Raw genomic sequence first — 21,678 nt, forward strand, 5'->3', positions numbered from 1 at the left:
TTTTCTTAATTGTTTTGGGTTTGTTTTTGTAGGTCCTTTTCTTCTCTTGTGTTTCCCACTTAGAGAAGTTCCTTTAGCATTTGTTGTAGAGCTGGTTTGGTGGTGCTGAATTCTCTTAGCTTTTGCTTGTCTGTAAAGCTTTTGATGTCTCCATCGAATCTGAATAAGATCCTTGCAGGGTAGAGCAATCTTGGTTGTAGGTTCTTCCCTTTCATCACTTTAAGTATATCATGCCACTCCCTTCTGGCTTGTAGAGTTTCTGCTGAGAAATCAGCTGTTAATTTTATAGGAGTTCCCTTGTATGTTATTTGTTGTTTTTCCCTTGCTACTTTTAATAATTTTTCTTTGTCTTTAGTTTTTACCAATTTGATTACTATGTGTCTTGGCGTGTTTCTCCTTGGGTTTATCCTGTATGAGACTCTCTGCACTTCCTGGACTTGCGTGGCTGTTTCCTTTCCCATGTTAGGGAAGTTTTCAACTATCATCTCTTCAAATATTTTCTCTGGTCCTTTCTCTCTCTCTTCTCCTTCTGGGACCCCTATAATGTGAATTTTTTTGCGTTTAATGTTGTCCCAGAGGTCTCTTAGGCTGTCTTCATTTCTTTTCATTCTTTTTTCTTTATTCTGTTCTGCAGCAGTGAATTCCACCATTCTGTCTTCCAGGTCACTTATCCGTTCTTCTGCCTCAGTTATTCTGCTATTGATTCCTTCTAGTGTAGTTTTCATTTCAGTTATTGTATTGTTCATCTCTGTTTGTTTGTTCTTTAATTCTTCTAGGTCTTTGTTAAACATTTCTTGCATCTTCTCAATCTTTGCCTCCATTCTTTTTCCAAGGTCCTGGATCATCTTCACTATCATTATTCTGAATTCTTTTTCTGGAAGGTTGCCTATCTCCACTTCATTTAGTTGTTTTTCTGGGGTTTTATCTTGTTCCTTCATCTGGTACATAGCCCTCTGCCTTTTCATCTTGCCTATCTTTCTGTGAATGTGGTTTTTGTTCCACAGGAACAGGATTGTAGTTCTTCTTGCTCCTGCTGTTTGCCCTCTGGTGGATGAGGCTATCTAAGAGGCTTATGCAAGTTTCCTGATGGGAGGTACTCGTGGTGGGTAGAGCTGACTGTTGCTCTGGTGGGTGGAACTCAGTAAAACTTTAATCCGCTTGACTGATGATGGGTGGGGCTGGGTTCCCTCCCTGTTGGTTGTTTGGCCTGAGGCAACCCAACACTGGAGGTTACCTGGGCTCTTTGGTGGGGTAATGGCGGACTCTGGGAGGGCTCACGCCAAGGAGTACTTCCCAGACTTTCTACTGCCAGTGTCCTTGTACTCACGGTGAGACACAGCCACCCCCCACCTCAGCAGGAGACCCTCCAACACTAGCAGGTAGGTCTGGTTCAGTCTCTATGGGGTCACTGCCCCTTCCCCTGGGTCCCAATGCACACATCACTTTGTGTGTGCCCTCCAAGAGTGGAGTCTCTCTTCCCCCTAGTCCTGTCGAAGTCCTGCAATCAAATCCCAGTAGCCTTCAAAGTCTTATTCTCTAGGAATTCCTCCTCCCGTTGCCGGACCCCCAGGTTGGGAAGCCTGACGTGGGTGTTCAGTGGGTGAACTTCTGTGGTATAAGCGTTCTCCAGTCTGTGAGTCACCCACCCAGCAGCTATGGGACTTGATTTTACTGTGATTGCCCCCCTCTTACCATCTCACTGTGGCTTCACCTTTGTCCTTGGATGTGGGGTATCTTTTTTGGTGAGTTTCATTTCACCAAAGTGTCCTCCTGTTGATGATTGTCCAGCAGCTATTTGTGATCCTGGTGCTCTCGCAGGAGGGAGTGAGAGCACATCCTTCTACTCCACCATCTTGGTTCCCAAATCCCCAAGTAGTAATTTCTAAATGGCCCAGTATAATCATAAGGTACCAAAACACAATATCGAGACCAAAAGGTTTATTTGTACTTGACACTGGAATATTATACATATTTAAAAATATCTGTCTGGGAAAGATAAATTTTTAATCTATCTAGGAGTAGAAGGTGACAATCAGGAAAAAAAGGAAGGTTTAAATTACGTTATGTTAGGAAAATGAAGAAGGTAGCCAGGAAAATAGTGGGAGGTTATGATAACTACTATTAAATATGTAAGGAGCGCCATGAAAGAGGAGTGACATCAGTATGTGTTACTCAAGGAGACATTAATGGGGCAGAAGATTCCAGCTCAAGACAAAGAAGACTTTTGACAAGGAGAGTTGCCCAATAAACAGACCACCCCTCCCCCCCAAAAAATCCGAGACCTCAATAAATCACTAATTTTTGCCAATATTTTTATAAATTGATCTTGTACTCTGCAACCTTGCTGAAATCATTTATTAGTTGTAATAGTTTTTTATTGGATTCCCCGGTATATTCTATATACATAGTAATGTCACATACAAATAATTTTACTTCTTCCTTTGCAATCTGGATGCCTTTTATTTCTTTACCTTGCCTCATTGCACTGGCTAAAACTTCCAGGATAGTGTTGAGTAGAAGTGAGAAGAGTGGGCATCCTTGTCCTATTCTTGATTTCAGAGGGAAAGCATTCAGTCCTTCATCATTGAGTGTGTTAGCTATGAGTGTTTTGTAGATGCCTTTGATCAGATTGAGGAAGTGCCCTTCTATTCCTAATTGAAGTGGTTTTATCATGACTGTTGGATTTTGTCAAATGCTCCTTTTGCATCTGTTGAGATGATCCTGTGGTTCTTGTCCATTACCGTAGTGATATGGTGTATCACACTGATGGATTTTTGTATGTTGAAACAATCTTGCATTCCTGGGGAAATCCCACTTGATCATGAGGTCTAATACTTTTTTATGTTGCTAGATTTTCTTCTGTATTCAGAAGAGATATTGGCCTATCATTTTCTTTTTTTGTGATGTCCTTGTCTGGTTTTGGTATCAGGGAAGTACTGGCTCCATAGAATAAATTGGGAAGTGTTCCCTCCTCTTCTACTTTTTTGGAAGAGTTTGTGAAAAATTAATGTTTGGTAGGATTCACCAGCAAAGCCATCTGAGCTCGGGCTTTTCTTTGTGAAATTTGTTTTATTTACTAATTCAGTCTCTTTCCTTACTGTAGATCTTTTCAGATTTTCTAGTTCTTCTTGAGTCTGTTTTGGTAAGCTTATGTTTTTTGTTTTTACTTTTAGGAATCTGTCCATTTCACCAAAATTATCTAATTGGTTGGCATGTAATTGTTTGTAATATTCCATATAATCCTTTATATTCCTGTGAGATTCACAATCATGTCCCCTCTTTCATTCCTGATTTCAGAGCTTTGAGTCTCCTCTCTTTTTTCTTGGTTTCTCAATTTTGTTCTTTTCAAAAATCCAACTTTTGATTTTGTTGATTTTCTGTTATTTTTCTCTTCTTTGTTTCATCAATTTCCACTCTATTCATTATCATTTCTTTCCTTCTGCTTGCTTTAGATTTAATTTGCTCTCCTTTTTTTCAGTGCTTAAGGTGGAAGGTTAGGTCATTGGTATGAGATCTTTTTTCTCTTTTAATATAGGCATTTGCAGCTGTAAATTTTCATTGAAGCACTTCTTTTGCAGCATCCCTGAAGTTTTGGTATGTTGTGCATTCATTTTCATTCATCTTAAAGTATTTTCTATTATCACTTGTGGTGTCTCATTTGACTCACTGGTTATTTAGGAGTGTGGTGTTTAAGTCCCATGTATTTGTGAATTTCCCACATTTCCTTCTGTTATTGATTTCTACTTTCATTCCATTGTGGTTGGAAAACACACTTTGTATTATTCAATCTTTTAAAATTTATTGAGGCTTGTTTTATACATAGCATATGGCTAGCCTGGAAAATGTTCAATATGTGCTTGGAAAGAATGTGTGTTCTGTTGTTGTTGGGTGAAGTGTTCTGTAGATGTCTGTCAGGCCTTGTTGGTTGAAAGTATTGTTCAACTCTTCCATTTCCTTGTTGATCTTCTGCCTAGTTATTCTATCTACTGAAACTTTGCAGCTATTATTGTTGAATTGTCTGCTTCTCACTTCAATCCTTTTGTTTCATTTACTTTGTATTAGATTTATTTACCTTGTGATTTTGTTGTACATGACTGTATGCTTGTAATTGTCATAATATCCTGATATAGTGACCCTTATATCATTATAAAATGTTCTTCTTTATCTGTAGTACCATTTTCTTTTTTGTTTTGTTTTAAAATCTAATTTATCTGATATTAGAATGGCTACTCAGGCTGCTTATAGTACATGGTATATATGTTTTCATCCCATTTGCTTTTAACCTATATGTATTTTTGGATCTTAAAAGTGTCTCCTACAGGGAGCACTTTGTTGAATCTCTGCCTTTTGAGTGGATTGCTTAATGTTTTAATTGACATGTCTAGATTTATCTTTTCCATTTTACTTTTTGTTTTTATATGTCTTATATTGTTTTTGTCTCTTCTTTACTGCTTTTTTTATTCAGTGAACGTTTTCTAGTGTAATATTTTAATTTCCTTAATAATTTTCTCACTATATTTTTAATTGCTTTCTTAATGGTCGCTCTAGGGCTTACAATGTACATCTTAACTCTACTCCAGAATCTTCTCCAGAATTATACTACCTAATTGCAGTGACATATAGAAACATTACTCCTATATATACTCTTTTTCCTCTTCCCTTTTTTTGTTGTTATATTTGTTATCCATACACCTACCTGTGTAACAAACCACAATACATTTTTATAGTGTTACTTTATAGAATTTTATATCTTTTACAGATAAGAAATGAGAGAACTTATATTTCATTGAGTTTTTTACATGAGCCTTTTTATTTAGCATTTCTGGTTCTCTTCATTTCTTCCTGTGGTTCTGAGTTATTAGCTGCTGTCATTTAATTACTGCAAAACAGCTTTGCTTCCATCTGCTTTATTTGTGGCATTTTTATCAAATATACTACATTTCTATATTATACTGGTCAGTAGTATAATTACATACATATTGGTTTATACAATTGCTTTTTAAACAAGAGAATAAAGAAAAAGAAATATGCAATTATAGTGTCTTTTATAATTACTACAATCACCTCTACTAGTACACTTTGGTTGTTTTGTATTGTCTGATGTCGCTTGACTTCAGCCTGAAAAACTTCCTTTAGTATGTCTAATAATAACTAGCATGTCTGCTAATAACAAATCCTCTCAGTTTTGTTTATCTGGGAATGTCTTTATTTTGCATTCATTCTTGAAAGATTTATTTCCTAGAAAATTATTGTTTTACAGTTTTTATTTTTCAGCACTTTAAACATGCCATCCCACTGTCCTCTGGCTTCTAGAACTCAGCTATTTATCTTACTGGGATTCCCATGTATGTGGTCATTTTTCTCTTGATGCTTTCAGATTTTTTTTTTTTTTGACTTTCAACGTCTTTACTGTGACATATCTGGATGTAGATCTCTTTGTGTCTACTTAACTTGGAGTCTATTGAGCTTCTTAATTGTGTAGATTAATGCATTTCATGAAATTTAGACAGTTTTCAGCCATTATTTCTTCAAATATATTCTCTGCTCTATTTGGTACTTCTATCATGCATATGTTGGTGCACTTAATGGCGTTCCTTTATTTCTCTGAGGCTTTATTCATTTTTTCTTCATTCTTTTTTCTATTTTTCAGATTGTTTCATCACTATTGATATCTTTTCAAGTTTGCTGGTTCTTCTGCCAGCTCAAATCTACTGGTCGATCTGCTCTAGTGAATTTATTATTTTGGTTATTGTACTTTTCAACTCCTGAAATTGTCCTTTGGCTCTTTTTATGAATATAATTTTTATTTCTTTATTGACAGTCTCTATTTGATGAGACATTATTATCATACCTTCCTTTACTTTTTTAAACACAGTTTTCTGTAGTTCTTTGGGCATATTTATAATAGGTACTTTGAAGTCTTTATCTGCTTAGCCTGACATCTGAAACCTCTCAAAGGCAGTTTCTGTTGCCTTTTCCCCTGTATATGAGTCATCCTTTCCAGTTTCTTTGCATGTTTCACAGTTTTTTGTTGAAAACCAGGCATGTTAGATAAGATATTTTAGCAACTGTGGATACTAAGTTTCCCCTTCCCTCTAGGACTTGCTGTTTGCTTGCTTATTTATTTGTTTAGCTCTTTGGCTGGGCTATTTCGGGGACATTTATTTCCCCTGTGGTGTGCAGCCTTTAATGTCACTCCTCAGAGGGCTCAGCCTTGGACATGTACACTGTCACCCCAATCTTCCTGGAATGACAGTGTTTTTAGTTGGCCCGTCTTTGATGAAGTTTCTAGATGGTCTGCCTCTACTGATATCACACTCAGCTCTTAGCCTCCACTAATTAGTATATGATCACTCTGTTCTTTCAATAACATCCTGGAGGCATAAATTACTACATGGTCTGATCCAATTAAACTCAGGCCCCTTGGCCAGGGTAGTCTTATAGGTCAGTCTTTGAGGTCAGGTCAGACTTCAAGAGGAGCCCTTCTTGGCTGTCTCTTTCCCTGGTTTTCTCTGTTAAACTGAGCTTTGACCTACCATTTGGCTTGTTGCTCTCATCCAGTTACCCCCCATCCTCCTCTTAACTGCACACCACTAAAATCTTATTTTCAATGTGCCCTTTAGGCTTAAATTTCCCCATGTTCGGTCCCAAATAAGCTCAGTCTCCTTAGGAAAAGCTATGGAACTTTCTGTTCTTACAGCTTGATTTTCCCCCAAGGAAGAACCTTTGCACCAATTCTGTGGATTGAGTGGGTAGAACCCACTTTGCAGAGTAACATCCCCAGTCTATAAGCAGAATGCTGGGTAATGGCAACATCCCCTGGTCTTCTTGGCTTGCCTTGCTCAGCATGGAACTTCCGCCCTACCAGTGATTTTGAGTGGGACTCATTCAGGCCTTGTGTTCTTGTCCTGCCATGCCTGGGGCAGATCTTCTGATCTATGAGTAGGGACTGAGTGGTGGAAGGGAGCTTCAGACTCTCTGCCATTCTTGCCTCTAAGACAGCTTCAGCAACACAGAGCTGGGTGAGATGAGGAGTGCTGGTGTCCCCCGCCCCCCGCCGCCCCCCACACACCCTAGGAGAAAGCTTAGCCCTAGCAGAGAGCTGGGGGAAATATAGTCCTGTGTTCGTAGCTGCACCCACGAAGAGTAGAACTATCATCTTGCTGAGGTGGGGGAAGAGAGGACAGGTCATGGTTCAGAGGTCATAGATGCTTACTGTTCTTACCTAGATTTCATAGATTTTCCTGAATAAATGTTTCTCCATTTTTTTGTATAGCCTTAGGACAATTTCAAGAGACTTGAAATGGTTTTGTATTTTATATATTTTTATATTTGAAATTAAACATTTTATTTTGAGGTAACTGTTGACTGACATGTAGTTCTAAGAAATAATACAGAGATCCCATGTACCCCGTTTCCCCAAATGGTAACAGCTTGCATGATCATAGTATAATATCGCAACTAGGATATTGACATTCTACATCAATATACAGAACACTTTTATCACCACAAGAACTTTATTTTTTAAAATTTAATTTAATTTAAGTTTTGGCTGCGTTGGGTCTTCGTTGCTGTGTGCGGTCAAGGATATGTAATCTAAAACTTTTAGCACTTTAAACAATCTTCTCTTTCACATATGGATATTTAAAATAACTTTTCCATTTTGACCCTTTTAAATGGAGACTATTCAGTCTCCAATGACCAACCCATGTCAAGACTGGTCAACTTTGTCTAACAATCCATATTCCTTCTAATCAATGCCTTCTGGTCATATACTTGATATGATTAGAAAGAAGTAAATTGAGGATGCCATTTAGAGATGTGAAGAGTGTGCTACAAGGTACTATTACCTCAGAAAGGTCATGAAATTCTGGGAATCTGGTCCTTTTCATTACATGTTGAATTGAATAAATCTGGTCAATGAGACATCAACAAAGTTCACAGGAGACTGATATACAAATAAGTAATATAACTGTCAAGTGGAATCAAAACTCCTTTTATCTCATTAGTAAACTTTCCTTGTAGAAAATATCTTAACAGAAAGTTAATTATTATAAACAGTATATTTCTCAATGAGCATGAAATCAGAATAAGAGATCTTAGCACAATCAAGTTTTTAAATGATAAAACAGATATTTTCATTAATTTCTAAATCCATTACTCCAATTTTTATGTAACGCCATTTTCCCCTACAATATCTTGAGAAAGTTACATAGTTATAAACTGGGTAACCCCAGTTTACAGTTGGAGAAACAGACACTCTGTGTCAACAACCTGTACAAGATCCTTGAGGAAGTCAGAGGTAGCCCCAGTGTAGTAATAAAATGCTCCTCTCTGCTGGTCAAGGTGAGATGGCTCCCCCACTTAGGTGGCATTTCTGGAATGCAAAGCTCTATTTCCAAAATTAGATGTTATTGGGCATCGGTATGTGCTGTCAAAAAAAGGTATGCCCATTTTTTTCAGTCTGTATTCAAGTGCCTGAGGTTACTGTTACCAAAAATACAAACTGTCCAGTATTCTTGAAGCTATTCTGTCAAATATATAAACCAGATTCTGTGTTAAGTTATACAAGATTTGCATGAATACTCTCCAGATGTTTGATGTCACAGAAAGAACTTATTCTGTTGTTTGGGATTCCTCAAAACCATATCCTCTGTGTTTGCATATGACAGGACACCCCGGGACATGAATGCTAAAAAGAGAATGGACACATATGGCACTCTCTAGGGAAAATAAACTTTGCCACATTGTAATATAAGATGAAGTTAAGGAGTGTGATGTGACTTTAGAATATATATATATATACATATATATATACATATATGTATATATATGTATATATATATGTATATATATATATCAAAAGTGAAGTAAAATGTTTGGTACTTTTCACAGAGCCATAAAAAAAAAATCGCAATGTGTATCTCTTTAGCTGTTTCGTAATTAATATGGATTACATGAGAGCAAGAGAAATAACCAATGCCAGAGGATCATGGCCAGCATCCATTTTGAGTATTCAGAGCCAGTTTTTAAATATTTTGAACGTGTATTCTTTATTGTCAGAGTGTAGAGTTTGATATATATGCATAAGATCTACCCTTTTATTTATATTGTTTAGATCATCTCTCTCCTTATTTTTGCCTACTTGATCTATTTTGTTATTAAAAGTGGTATATTAAAATTTCCTATTATTAGGGTGTTTCTACCTATGTATCCTTTCATCTCCTGTAGTTTTGTTTCATAAAAGTTGCTGTGTTATTTGATGCATAATACTCACATGTTATCTTCATTGTGGATTATGGTTTTTAGCACTTCTTTGTCACGTTTTCCTGATTTCGTACTTGAATTCTACTCTACCTTATCAGGATTTGCTACCCCTGTTCTCTTTTTATGTCCATTTTCCTGGTACACTCTTGCACATGTTTTTAATTTTGGCCTTTATGAGTCACTTTAAGTGTGTCTCTTACATATAGCATGTACTTGGGTTTTGTTTGCAAGTCAATTGGAAATTTTTTTCTTTAAATAGGTGTTATATTCATTCACATCTTAAGTTAAAAAAAACAATAAAATTGCCTTTATTAGTATACAGTTTTAACATACATACAGATTCATGTTACTATTACCATAATCTGAATATAGAACAGCTCCCTCACACTTCCTCCATGGAGTCAATTCCTCCCTCCCACCTAACTCCTGGGACACACTGATCTTTTTTCTGTTGCTTTAGTTTTGCATTTTCTGGGATGACATAGAAATGTGGTATAAATGGAATCACACAATATGTAACCTTTTGAGATTGACTTCCTTCACTCACATAATGCCTTTGAGGTCCATCTGTGTTTTTGCATGTGTCAATAATTTGTTCTTCCTTATTGCTGAGCATTATTCCATCAAATGGATGTCATACAGTTGTCCTACAGTTTGTTCATTTGTTGGAAGAAAATGAGTTGTTTATAGTTTTTGGAGATTATGAATAGAGCTGAGATGCACATTTGTGTACAGATTTTTGTGTGAACGTACATTTTCATTTCTCTGGGATAAATGCCTATGAGTGAGATTGTAGGGTTACATGATATGTGTATGTTTAACTTTATAGGAAACTGCTAAACTGTTTGATACAGTGGCTGTACCATTTTTTATTCCCACCAGCAAAGATTAAATTTCTAGTTGATTAGCTTCCTTGTCAGCACTTAGTATTGTCAAGTTTTTTGTTTGTTTTCCCATCTTCTGTGGTAGCTCAATGTAGTTTTAATTTACATTTCACTAATGGATAATAATGTTATCTTTCATGTGCTTATTTGCCATCTGTATATACTCTTTGGTGAAGTGTATGCCCAAGTCTTTCTCATTTTTAAAATTAGGTTATTTGTTTCCATATTGTTCCTTACTGTTTAGTTTTGAGGGTTCTTTATATAGTCTGGATACAAGTCTTTTGTTGTATATAACATTTCCAAGTCTTTTTCTCCTGGTCTGGACCTTATCTTTTCTTTCTCTTAATTGTCTTACACAGAGTGGAAGTTTTAAATTTTAATGAAGTCAAATTTATCATTTTTTTCCTTTGTGGGTTGTACATTTAGTGTCATATTTAAGAGCCTTTGACTTACTCCAGGTTACAAAGATTTTCTTCTATGTGTTCTTAAAATTTTTTTATGGTTCTATGCTTTACATCTAGACCTATGACTGATTTTGAACTAATTTTTTATGAAGTCGGAAGGGTTTTGCCTATAGACATCCAGTTGTCCTAACACCATTTGTTGAAAAGACAGTGCTTTCTTCCAGTAAATTGCCTTTCCGCCTTTGTCAAAAATCAATTGGAGGGGACTTTTCTGGTGGTCCAGTGGTTAAGAATCTACACTTCCAATGCAGGGGTATGGCTTCGATTCCTGGTCGGGGAGCTAAGATTCCATACGCCATGTGGTGAGGCCAAAAAATATATATATATATATTGCACATATTTATGTGGGTCTGTTTCTGACTCTGTCTTCTGTTCCATTGATCTACGTGTCTCTCTCTTCACCAACACAGCACTGTCTTGGTTATGATAGCTTTATTATAATAAGTGTTAAAACAAGGTAGTGTGGGTCCTACAAATTTATTTTTTTCAAACTTGTTTTAATTATTTTAATTTCTTTGTCTTTTGATATAAATTTTAGAATCAGTTCTCTTATTGGAATTGCATTAGATCTATAGATTCCATTCATAATAAAATATGTGGAACAAACTTTAAAATTGTAAAACCTAATGATACAATGGGCACATATGAACCAACCAGTCAATCAAAGAAGTGGAACATTAAAACTTGCATCTTTTTCTGTGCTTTCCCTCTGTCTTGTATCCATAACTACTTTTTCCTTTGATGCAGCTAATTACTCAAGGGCAGACATTCCAATTTGTTGAATTCTTAGGTCTTTTGAATCACCTTACCTTCCACTTGTGATTTGGCTGTTAGAATTTTACTTCTTATGATGGCCTCTTCTAAAAAATGTCGAGAGTACAAGAGGAGATAAACTTCATACTACTTCAAAAAACCATATTTTTTAGTTGCTACTATGTTGAACTAATTTTTCAAGTTAAATATTAGGTTTAAGGAGGTTTAAATTTTAATCTTAAATAAAGTAATGGAATTGAAATAAGTAATTAATACAATTATTCAATCATTTATTACTTCTAAAGTTCCATAGGAATGTACCAGTACCTTTCTTATGGCACCTATAATTCTCTACATTGCATCACATTTATTTATGTGTATAGCAGATTTAGTTTCCTCCATTTTATTAAAATATAATTGTCATTAAACATTGTATTAGTTTAAGGTGTACAACATAATTATTTGACTATGTATATATTGAAAAGTTATCACCACAATGGTTTTAGTTAACATCCATCACCTCACATAGTTACAATTTTTTCTTTCTTGTGATGAGAACTTTTAAGATCTACTCTCTTAGCAACTTTCAAATATACAATACAGTATACTTAACTATAGTTACCATATTGCACATTAATCCCCAGATTTATTTATCTTGTAACACCCTCACCCATTTCGCCCTCCAACTCCTACCTCTGGCAACCACCAATCTGTGCTTCACTTCTCAAACCTGGAGCAAGACCTCTCTCTGTATTGCAGTAGTGCTTCATACCAAGTCTGCCACTCAGTTAATTTCAAACAAATGAGTGAAGTGTATTTTTACCTCTGTCAATATCATCCCAGATTTCAGTTGAATTGTTTTGCCATTTCTTTGAGATTGTATTATGTAGCGTTTGAACAAGGACTAAAGATGTAAGCAAAGCTCATGAAAATTAGTCTGGAGAAATGAAGCAGCAGATATTTCTAGACCCAACTCATTGTGTTAATGACCACCTAAGTCTCTCAGTACTGTAGTCAGTTGGATTTTTGTCTTTCCTTTCCAGCTGAATGCTTCCAAGCAACCTTGAGCAGGGAGGTAAAGAATAAATGGAAGTGTAGACTACTAGGTTGTGAAAACATTGCATTCCCCCAACTGGGGCACTCAATAAGTGGCTAGTCACAGGAAACCTACACCACAGAATATAGTTCCATTTCTTTTATTTGGTGAGAAGCCTACTTATGAGTTAATGTGGGATGAAGGTATTCAGTGCAAAACCTGTATCAGATGACTAAGTATTAACCAGTAGAATATATCCTTAGAATTACTCCTTCTCATTCAAATATTTACTAATATAAAATTCTGATGTGTCTAGCATTAGTGTCATTCATTATCACGAGCATGAAGGGTTTAGCTGTGTATTTGTGTATTAACTTTTACAATGTTAAAATTTAATATTTATAATGTTGCGCTTAATTCACCCATTTAAAAACATTTACTGAGTGCCTAGGCCTTCTTTTGGACTCTAGGAATACAGCAATGAAGCAAACATACAGGTCATATTCTAAATTTCATAACCAAATGATGTATACAACAATTAATTTTCTTTGAAATTTATCTAAAACAAATTATTTCTGTTTTGGGGAAAATTCTCCATATATTATCATTGTATTATAAATGTATTTGAATCTCTATTTTGATTTTAAATAAGAAGTATATAAGATTGCTAAGAAATCTAACTTAATAAACTAAACTGATACATAATTTTTTAGCAGTTGTAATAATTCATATTATAAATATATTTGAAATCTATTTAGCCTTTGCTTTCATGACAAGATAATATTTTCATTGACATAACATAATCTTTAATGTTTTATCACAGTCTTGCTCAAGATTCCTGAGTCTTAGGCCATAGGATATTGTGATGTGATCTAAGATTGTCCTAATATTGCTCTAAATCTGTATGTATATTAAACATTGGCAGTAGGTTTAATTAGCTTTCATTAAGTACTTCAGCTTTTCAGTGTATAATTCTGTACTGCAAGATCATATACATGTGCCACAAATTTTACCAATTTTAGTCAGACACTTTCTTAATTAACAGATATTTAAAGTTTATTTTTTTAAAAATAGATTTATTTATTTTATTTATTTATTTTTGGCTGTGTTGGGTCTCCGTTGCTGCATATGGGCTTCTCACTGTGGTGGCTTCTCTTGCTGCAGTGCACGGGCTCTAGGCGTGCGGGCTCAGTAGTTGTGGCGCACGGGCTTAGTTGCTCCGCGGCATGTGGGATCTTCCCGGATCAGGGATTGAACCCGTGTCCCCTGCATTGACAGGAGGATTCTCAACCACTGCGCCACCAGGGAAGCCCTGAAGTTTAATTTTTAGCAGAGATAGTCTGGACTATTTTGACATGAAACTGGTTCTTGTGTCTTGAAAATAATTAGATCATAAAGCCACTAGGGGGCTCACATACCATGTGTGTAAATCATGTGGCATCAGACGTCCACATAAGTACTTCTGGGTACTTAAAAGCACATGATAACTGGGGCAATAATATCACATTCAGTAGTTTTGTGTGGTAAGTTAAAAAGTAACATTCTTAACACAAAAGGTAAGGGCACAGTAACAGAAGATTCTAGGAAATACATTAAACAGGTGTAACTTAGGGAAATTAGCAACGAGGGGTCAAAAATTGAAACTGGAGAAATGTTAAAGTCTGGTTGGTATCAATCTCTGTGAACACCCCTTCTGACTGGACTCGCTGTTGCTACAGGAGCATAAACTCTAGCTGTCAACCCTAGAGTCCTAGTGTTGGACAGAATTACTTTTGCACAAATAACATTATCTGGTATTATTTCAGTTGTCTCTTGTAATTGAGAAGACTTATTTGTAATCAATTTAAAAAGTCTTTAGCCTGTTCATTTTCTTTAGTGTAAGATTGTATCAATATTCTTTCATTTTCTAAAGAAAGAATCTTGAAAACCAATTCGAGTCCTTTCTTATATAATTCCAATTCAGGTGTTTCTAGCCAAGTGCATGCTTAAATATTTTATGAATTCTATCTATTTTTATTTTGTTTTGTTTTCAATCCAGGGACAATTCAGCATTAATTTGGCTGGAACTGGGATGAAGATATCCAGTACAGCAAAGTGGCTTGCTCAGGGCAGTTATACCTCTGTCATCATTCACAGATCACAAGTAAGTCCTGCTGGACCAAAACACCTGTCTGAAATACTTCTGTGCTGTGAACCAGCATTAAAGGTCCTCTACTTTAAATTTAGAGTTATATGAAGTTAATGACTAATGCGTTATTGCATATGATGGGCTATATTACATATAATGAAATATAACATTAATTTATGAAATTATGGAATTGGGTTCATTTTTATTCATGTGCTTATGTAGGTTTTATATACGTACACATTCATGTTTAGCCTATAGATATCTGAACATGAAATCAAATGCCAGAGCATATAGATTGAAGTAGCTCAAGTTTGGGGTTGATGGCTTGAAATGCAGGTACTTCAAAAAGAGGTAGTGCTTTTAGCTATACTCTAATTATTAAAGGTTTGTAGGTTTTAATATTTCAAAGTGAGAGGTAACTTTTTGGTTTATTTACCTCACTACTTTGATTTAGTGATGGAGCTGAGGTTGGAGCCATTTGTCATTTAACAAATATCCTTTATAGGTTCTTCAAGAATTAGGAATATTTTTTATGGCTGTGTGCATATTTTCCTCTGTCTACCTTTATCTAGAGAACATTGGTATTTGGTTTTTACCTATAGCACATGTATTATCTAAAGAAAAATCCATTTAATTTTGATGCTGGTATGGTGTACTAGCACATACTCTTTATGAGATGGCTCCTAGTACTTGGAGTTACCACGTCTTAGATGGCATGATTCTATCTATAGTAAATCAGAATCTACATTATAAGTGTCCTCACCTATATTGCACATAAATCAGCACCATCAACAACCCCCTGCCCACTCTAAGGTTTTATAATTTTTCTTTCTTTTGATAAAAGTGACTTCTGTTCCACTCCTATTTATATGAATACTACTTGTAAATGAAATTCAATTTTCTAATAATCAGAGACTAAAACATTATATATCTGAATATTATGAAATCGTGTTTCAATTTATAATTAAAGAATTTAAATTTTTATTATTTCTATCGTATGGGCAAGCAGTAGGCTTTTTAAAAATGGCTATTTCTAAATATTTATTTGGCAAATTTTGGTCTGATCCCTTTTGGTGGAAGAATGGAAATAAATTAATTACCTAGTTAAGGTATATTCTGAGCAAGTAGAAAATTTGGAGAGTGCAATGAGATATTCTGACTTTATCCAGCTTTTAGGTATCTTTTGGTTAAATGAGATCTGGCTGAGGGCAGCAGTAAAAATGAATATTTAGTACAATCATTCCTTCTGCTTCTATTTAAGTTCTATTCTAGAGATTATTTGTTTATTTAATTGAGAATTTCTCCCTCAATCAAAAATTTTGCACATGAAGGTACTTCCTGAGATCTGTTGCCTGGTGTGAAACTGAGACTTGTGAAACCCGAATGTACTTATGGAAATGCACGCATATTTTCATTTCCCAGTAAATTTAAGCAAGATTAAGCGTTTACTTATACAATCCGTTTGCGAACAGGAATGTATATAAATTGGAATTTTTACTGCCATTCCTTTCTCTGTTTACTCAGACTCTCTAGAGTTTAGAAAGCTTCTGAAAGGAGAGGCAACTTCAAAAGCCCCTGATCTCAAAACATTCTTCATCCTCAAAAGTTCCAGGAACCCAAAGTTTCCTTCTCTACCCTCCCTCCTTAGATTAAAAAAACAAAAACAAAGCAAAACTTACCTTTTCTAGAAACTACAGGAGTTCAAGCTATTTTTGCTTTATCCTATTAAAATGCCTTTTGACTTTTGGACCTAAAGATGGAAGACAGTTTGGAAAGAAAATCTAGCATGTCCTGACCACTTCCTTCACCAGCCTCTGCCCACCCATTCCTCAATGAGCAGCTCTGCTTTCCTAAAAAAAGAAGAATCTCCCTTTTTAGTCCTTGTCTAATTATAATTCCTGCTTTCAGTCCAGTTTTATTACCCGCCCCCCCATTTTATCACCTTCTAAATATTTCTTCAGGCTGTGTTTCTAATGTTTCCAGGAGATATTTGAGGTTAATATGGCTTGGATTCAGTTAAGGTCAAGTTTGCATATCTTTCTTTTATTTAGTCTGTGAGAATCTTATATAAAATCATGGCAATGCTAGACAACAGATTGGGAGAGGTTTTAATAAACTCACTGAAGCAAATAGATATCTTGTTGAAAAATAAGTGGGTTGAGATGAATTGTCTAAATTAGAGTGTGGTTTATAATCATTAAGTAGATAATATGAATCTCACATTATCTAATTCCCATGACCACAAATTTCAACTAATCCTGAAATGGCATGATCTTTGACCTCAAGTGTAATTGTTGTATGAAACCTTGGCTAATTATTTCAACCACATGATTCAAAGCATTTGCTTTTTCTGCCTTGCGCACGCAGATACTAGCTTGTAACAGATTCTCCTGTATCTCTGCCTCTTCCTATTTTCAGGATGGAACCAAAGTCTACGGTAGATGTGGAGGGTTCTGTGGAAAGTGTATTCCTCACATGACTACTGGTCTCCCAATTCAAGTAATATGAACATTCAGAAGTGGGAAGTGTGTCCCAAAGAGGAGACATTCTCTGGAACCTGCAAATAGCTGGTGCTTGTTTCTTTGCTCTTCCCTTCCTGAAATTTCCATGTCTAAAATGTCTGTGCCTTTTTTTCAGGGCGCTCATCAGGGAGTCACATCACTGCTTAATTTTTCAAGGCCTTCAAAATAAACTGAATGATATGTGATTCTAATCTGGATCCTTAAAAGGATATAGTAATTTATGGTAGGGTATACAGGGATGCTTGAATTATACCAAGATAATATTGCTGTTAACAGCTTGGACTGGACCACAATTACGTTATGCCTATAAACACACATGTAAATCTCTGCTCTGGTATCCTACTGTACAATGAATGTTTATTCTACTTGTTAAAATGGAGCAAGTAAAAATTAGGAAAATGAACTTATTTAAAACTGCCATAAACATATTGAATCTGTCAGGTGAATAGCAAATCAATAGTCACATCAAAAAAGTACATAGCCATTATACTTTCTACTGATACAGCTTAGATACCTTGTTTTATGTTTCCTTTAATTTTTAATTGTGCATTATGGTGCTTGAAAAAAATCATCCTAAATTATGGTATAATTTTGTATTTAAAATATATGCTTTGGTTAAATACTAAATATGAAATTTTGTGGGAATAATACAGAAGAAGATATGATATAGTAGAATTTGACTTAAAACACCTACCTCTAATTTGATTGTACTTATAAGAGCAATACATTGTTTTTATAATGTTTATATTCTATCATGTCTTTATACATCTTATATATGTATATGTCTACTCTTAAAAAATTAATTTTCTCACAGTTAAGTACTGTATTTTATTGATCAAGTAGAAAAATAAGAATTATTGACATGTTGAAGATCCTATTTTGGTAAACATAAAATTATGTTTACATTTGCAAAATTTTTATTAGAGATGTTCAAGTTATTTCATATCTGAGGTGTCTCAAAGCCAGAACATAAAAGATAGTATAAAAATTAACTATTCATGGACAAATTCTCAGGTATTAAGAGATTTTTTTCAGGTGAATAATTTGTGTATTATATAATAATGTGATTTTAAAAGAATCATAGACAAATAATATTTTTCTATGGCAACCTACTTTATAAACCAAGAAAACTGAATCTACTAATAGATTTTTGCCAGTAAATAGTAGTGTACTAGTTTTACCCACAGAGTTTTTCTTTTTCAAAGATTCATTAGTGGTATATTGTACCATATAAGGTACTAAAGCAATTTTGTGCCAATGTGGTTAGAGAAACATTTAGGGATCTCTGTATCAGAAAAGAAGTATTTTGCACTATGTGCCTGAAACCAGTTACAAACATTATTACAAAATGTGTAACATTTTCTAGAAATGTTTATATTCATAAGTAAAATCTTATAATTTATAAACATTTAAGTAATAAACATATTTGTGTGATACATTAGGACTTTGTTTTCATTTTCCTTACAGGTTAAAAAAAAAAAAGAATTCTTCACCAAAAGGTCTATAACTCTAAAATCACTTCAGAAATTCTAAAAAGATTTTATTCAAATTGTTGCAGCTGGGATGGAAACAGCTCCTGTCCAGTGTATACCCTTCTCATGGAAATATGGGCAGGAGGCTGACAAAAATTTGCAATGACTTCAAAAGCTTCTGTTCATAGAAGGGGTACCGTATACTCATATTCAATTGGTCAAATTAAATCACATGACCAAATCCTAGTCAATGGGGCAGGGAAATATACTACCTCTACAGTGCAGGATGGCCAGACATATGGAAATGAGTGAGGACTCACAATCCTCTCCCAAGGGAGGGAGTAGATCCTTTTGAACAATAATATGTTACATCCATCCATCTTAAACTTCCCTAGAAATTGCCAAATTACTACTTTCTAAAGGGGTTAAATCAATTTAAATTACCACTGGCAGGGTGTAAAAATTTTAGAGTATCCACATCCTCAGTGACATGTGAAATTTTTTTCTGATCTTATGGGGCAGAGCATAGTATTTCATTGTTTGAATTTATATTTATTTAATTACTAGGTTGGATGAAGATCCTTTCATATATTTTTTGCTATTAGGTTCCTTTTTCTGAGAATTGCTTATTTATTTTTTGTTCACTTTACCTCTCCTGTCCTCCACCTTTCCTGCCTTTCCCCACCCTCTAAACTCCACCCCCCAATAAAAAAAAATAAAAAAGGAAAGAAACAAACATATAAGGGAGTCAAGCAGTTTTATGTGAATGTGATTTAAAACATTTGAGAATCTCTTATCACAAAGCATGCTTTTTGCACTGTACCTTAGTTACAAATATTACTATGCAGTGTATAGTGATTTTCTATACCTGTTTATCATTTAAAGTGAAGCACTCTCTACATCTATTTTATCTATTTTTCCTACTCCTTAAGGGGAAAAGATTTCCCTGATCATATCAAAGGCCAATCTGCCCATCTCTGCTCTTGATTTCCTCCCACTCTGAATTACCCAGGACCTTTCTCCGCAGATTATTCTCTCTCCTTTTCCTTTCTCTCTCTACTGGCTCCTTTTTTTCATCCAAAAACCGTGTTCACCTCTCTTATATTTTAAAACAAAAATATGTCCTCCTCTGCCACCCCTATTCACTCTCTCTTCCTTTCACTGTCAAACTTCCTAAGAGAAACAGCTATCCTCATGATCTCTTCATCTTTACCTTTCATTCAAGCATTGGTCCATTATAACGTGGTTTCCAGCCCTCAATATTTCATCGATACTGCTTTCACTAAAATCACAAATGAATTCCTAATTGCCAAGCACAATTATATATTTTGAGTTCTTTTCCTTTTGATGTCTGAATAGTGTTTGACAAGGGAGAGGGAGAGTTCCATGAAATATTACGACAATAGCTGAAAGTATTGTCTATCATGGTACATATTTATGTGCACTTGAAAATAATGTGTATTCTGCAGTAATTTTGTATAGGTTTTATGTAAGTAAATTATGTCAAGTTAGTTTTTATTATTCAAATATTTTCTGTATCTTTTTTCTCATTGCAGTATCAATTATTGAGAGATACAGTTTTTTTAATTGTAGTGTCAATTATTATAGTATTGATTGAGATATTTTTCTAATTGTAGAGTCAATTTTTAAAAATTATATTACTGAAAATGATCACTTATTGATTAATTTATTCTATTATATTAATAGGATGTTAATATTAGTATTCTATTAGTCTTACAAATGTTAAATTCTTCAACTACAATTGGGAATTTGTCTATTTCTCCTTTTAATTCTGCCGGATTTTTTCATGAATTTAGAAACTCTGTTATTAGGTACATACATGTTTATGAGTGTTATGTCTTTTCAATGAATTGACCCTCTTTATGAAATGTTCCTATATATCTCTAGTGATACGTATTGCCTTAAAGTTTACATTGGTATTAAAATAACTATCTCAACTTTCTTTTAGTTAGTGTTTGCATGATATATCTTTTGCCATCCTTTATTTTTAACCAACATATATCTTTAAATTTTCTTTTATAAATAGCATAGAATTGTTCTGTGTTTTTTCATTTTTCAATCCAGTTCGACAATCTGGTTTTTTCTTGAAGAATTTAAGACCATTTACAATTAATGCAATTACTGATATTGTTGGATTTAAGTCTACCTTCTTGTTATTTGTCTTTTATTTGTCTCATACATTCTTTCTTCCATTGTTGCTCCTTTTCTGCCTTCTTTTGAGTTGTTTATTTTTGTATTCAATTTTATATTCTCCTTTTATGTTAGCTTCTTTGTTTTATTTTTTTAATGTTTGCCCCAGGGATTAACCTATCTTATCCCACACTTTCTCTACCTTACATAAGATTATTTCACATTATTTTACACTTCAAATGCTTACATTTCTCTCAAGTATTAGCTCAATGTGACCTCTTCCATCAAGATTTTTCTGGACGATTCTGCCAGGAACACTTTATTTTTAATTTCTCATGTATTCTATTCCTTTCTTACATCACTTACTATTTCTACTTAGTATTTGATTAGGGTTTTGAACACTCACTCTATCTTCTCTCCAAGACAGTTATTTGAGTGAAAACTGACACTGGCTTAGCCACTATTTTGTGCCTGATATTGAGAGGTTAAATTAGATATGGATACTTTATATCCTTATCTAATTTAATCTTTACAACAATCTTATGAAACCACACCATTTTACACATCATTTTATGTAACAGCAGAAACATTTAGCATAGTACATATATGTCCAGACACAAAACCTTTCTTTTTATTCTACTGTATTCTTTGCTTAAGAACAGAAACTATGTTTATTCTCTTCTGAATCCCTCACAGCTACTTATCAGAGTGTTGATTACAGCATAGATTTAATATTTTCTTGTCAATTAATTAAAATATGCAGGAATTCAAATCCACATGAAAATATAAGAACAAATCTATTTGAACTATAATTTACAGATTTTTGGTGGGATTGATGTTTTTTAAAAAGTGAAGAGTCATCCCAAAAATATGTTCAGGAAGATACAGGGATTCCAGGAGTGATAAATCATGTTCCACTGTGGAATTTGGGAAGCCAGCCTAGAAGTAAACAATAGCCATCATATTTTTTCTCATGGAATAGGCCATGTAGGTCTGCTTTA

General features: G+C 34.5%; 1 protein-coding gene across 1 annotated transcript in view; it reads left to right on the forward strand.

Moving 5' to 3' along the window:
• Window positions 1–17,040, forward strand: part of ADAMTS20 (ADAM metallopeptidase with thrombospondin type 1 motif 20) — a 205,735-nt gene extending 188,695 nt beyond the window's left edge. Inside the window, exons 38-39 of the mRNA XM_061204404.1 lie at window positions 14,443–14,547; window positions 16,951–17,040. Of these exons, the coding sequence (XP_061060387.1) occupies window positions 14,443–14,547; window positions 16,951–17,040 (195 nt within the window). The remainder of the gene's footprint in view (window positions 1–14,442; window positions 14,548–16,950) is intronic.
• Window positions 17,041–21,678: the final 4,638 nt, after the last annotated feature.

This window comes from Eubalaena glacialis, chromosome 11 (assembly GCF_028564815.1).
Source record: "Eubalaena glacialis isolate mEubGla1 chromosome 11, mEubGla1.1.hap2.+ XY, whole genome shotgun sequence".
NCBI classification, from domain to species: domain Eukaryota; kingdom Metazoa; phylum Chordata; class Mammalia; order Artiodactyla; family Balaenidae; genus Eubalaena; species Eubalaena glacialis.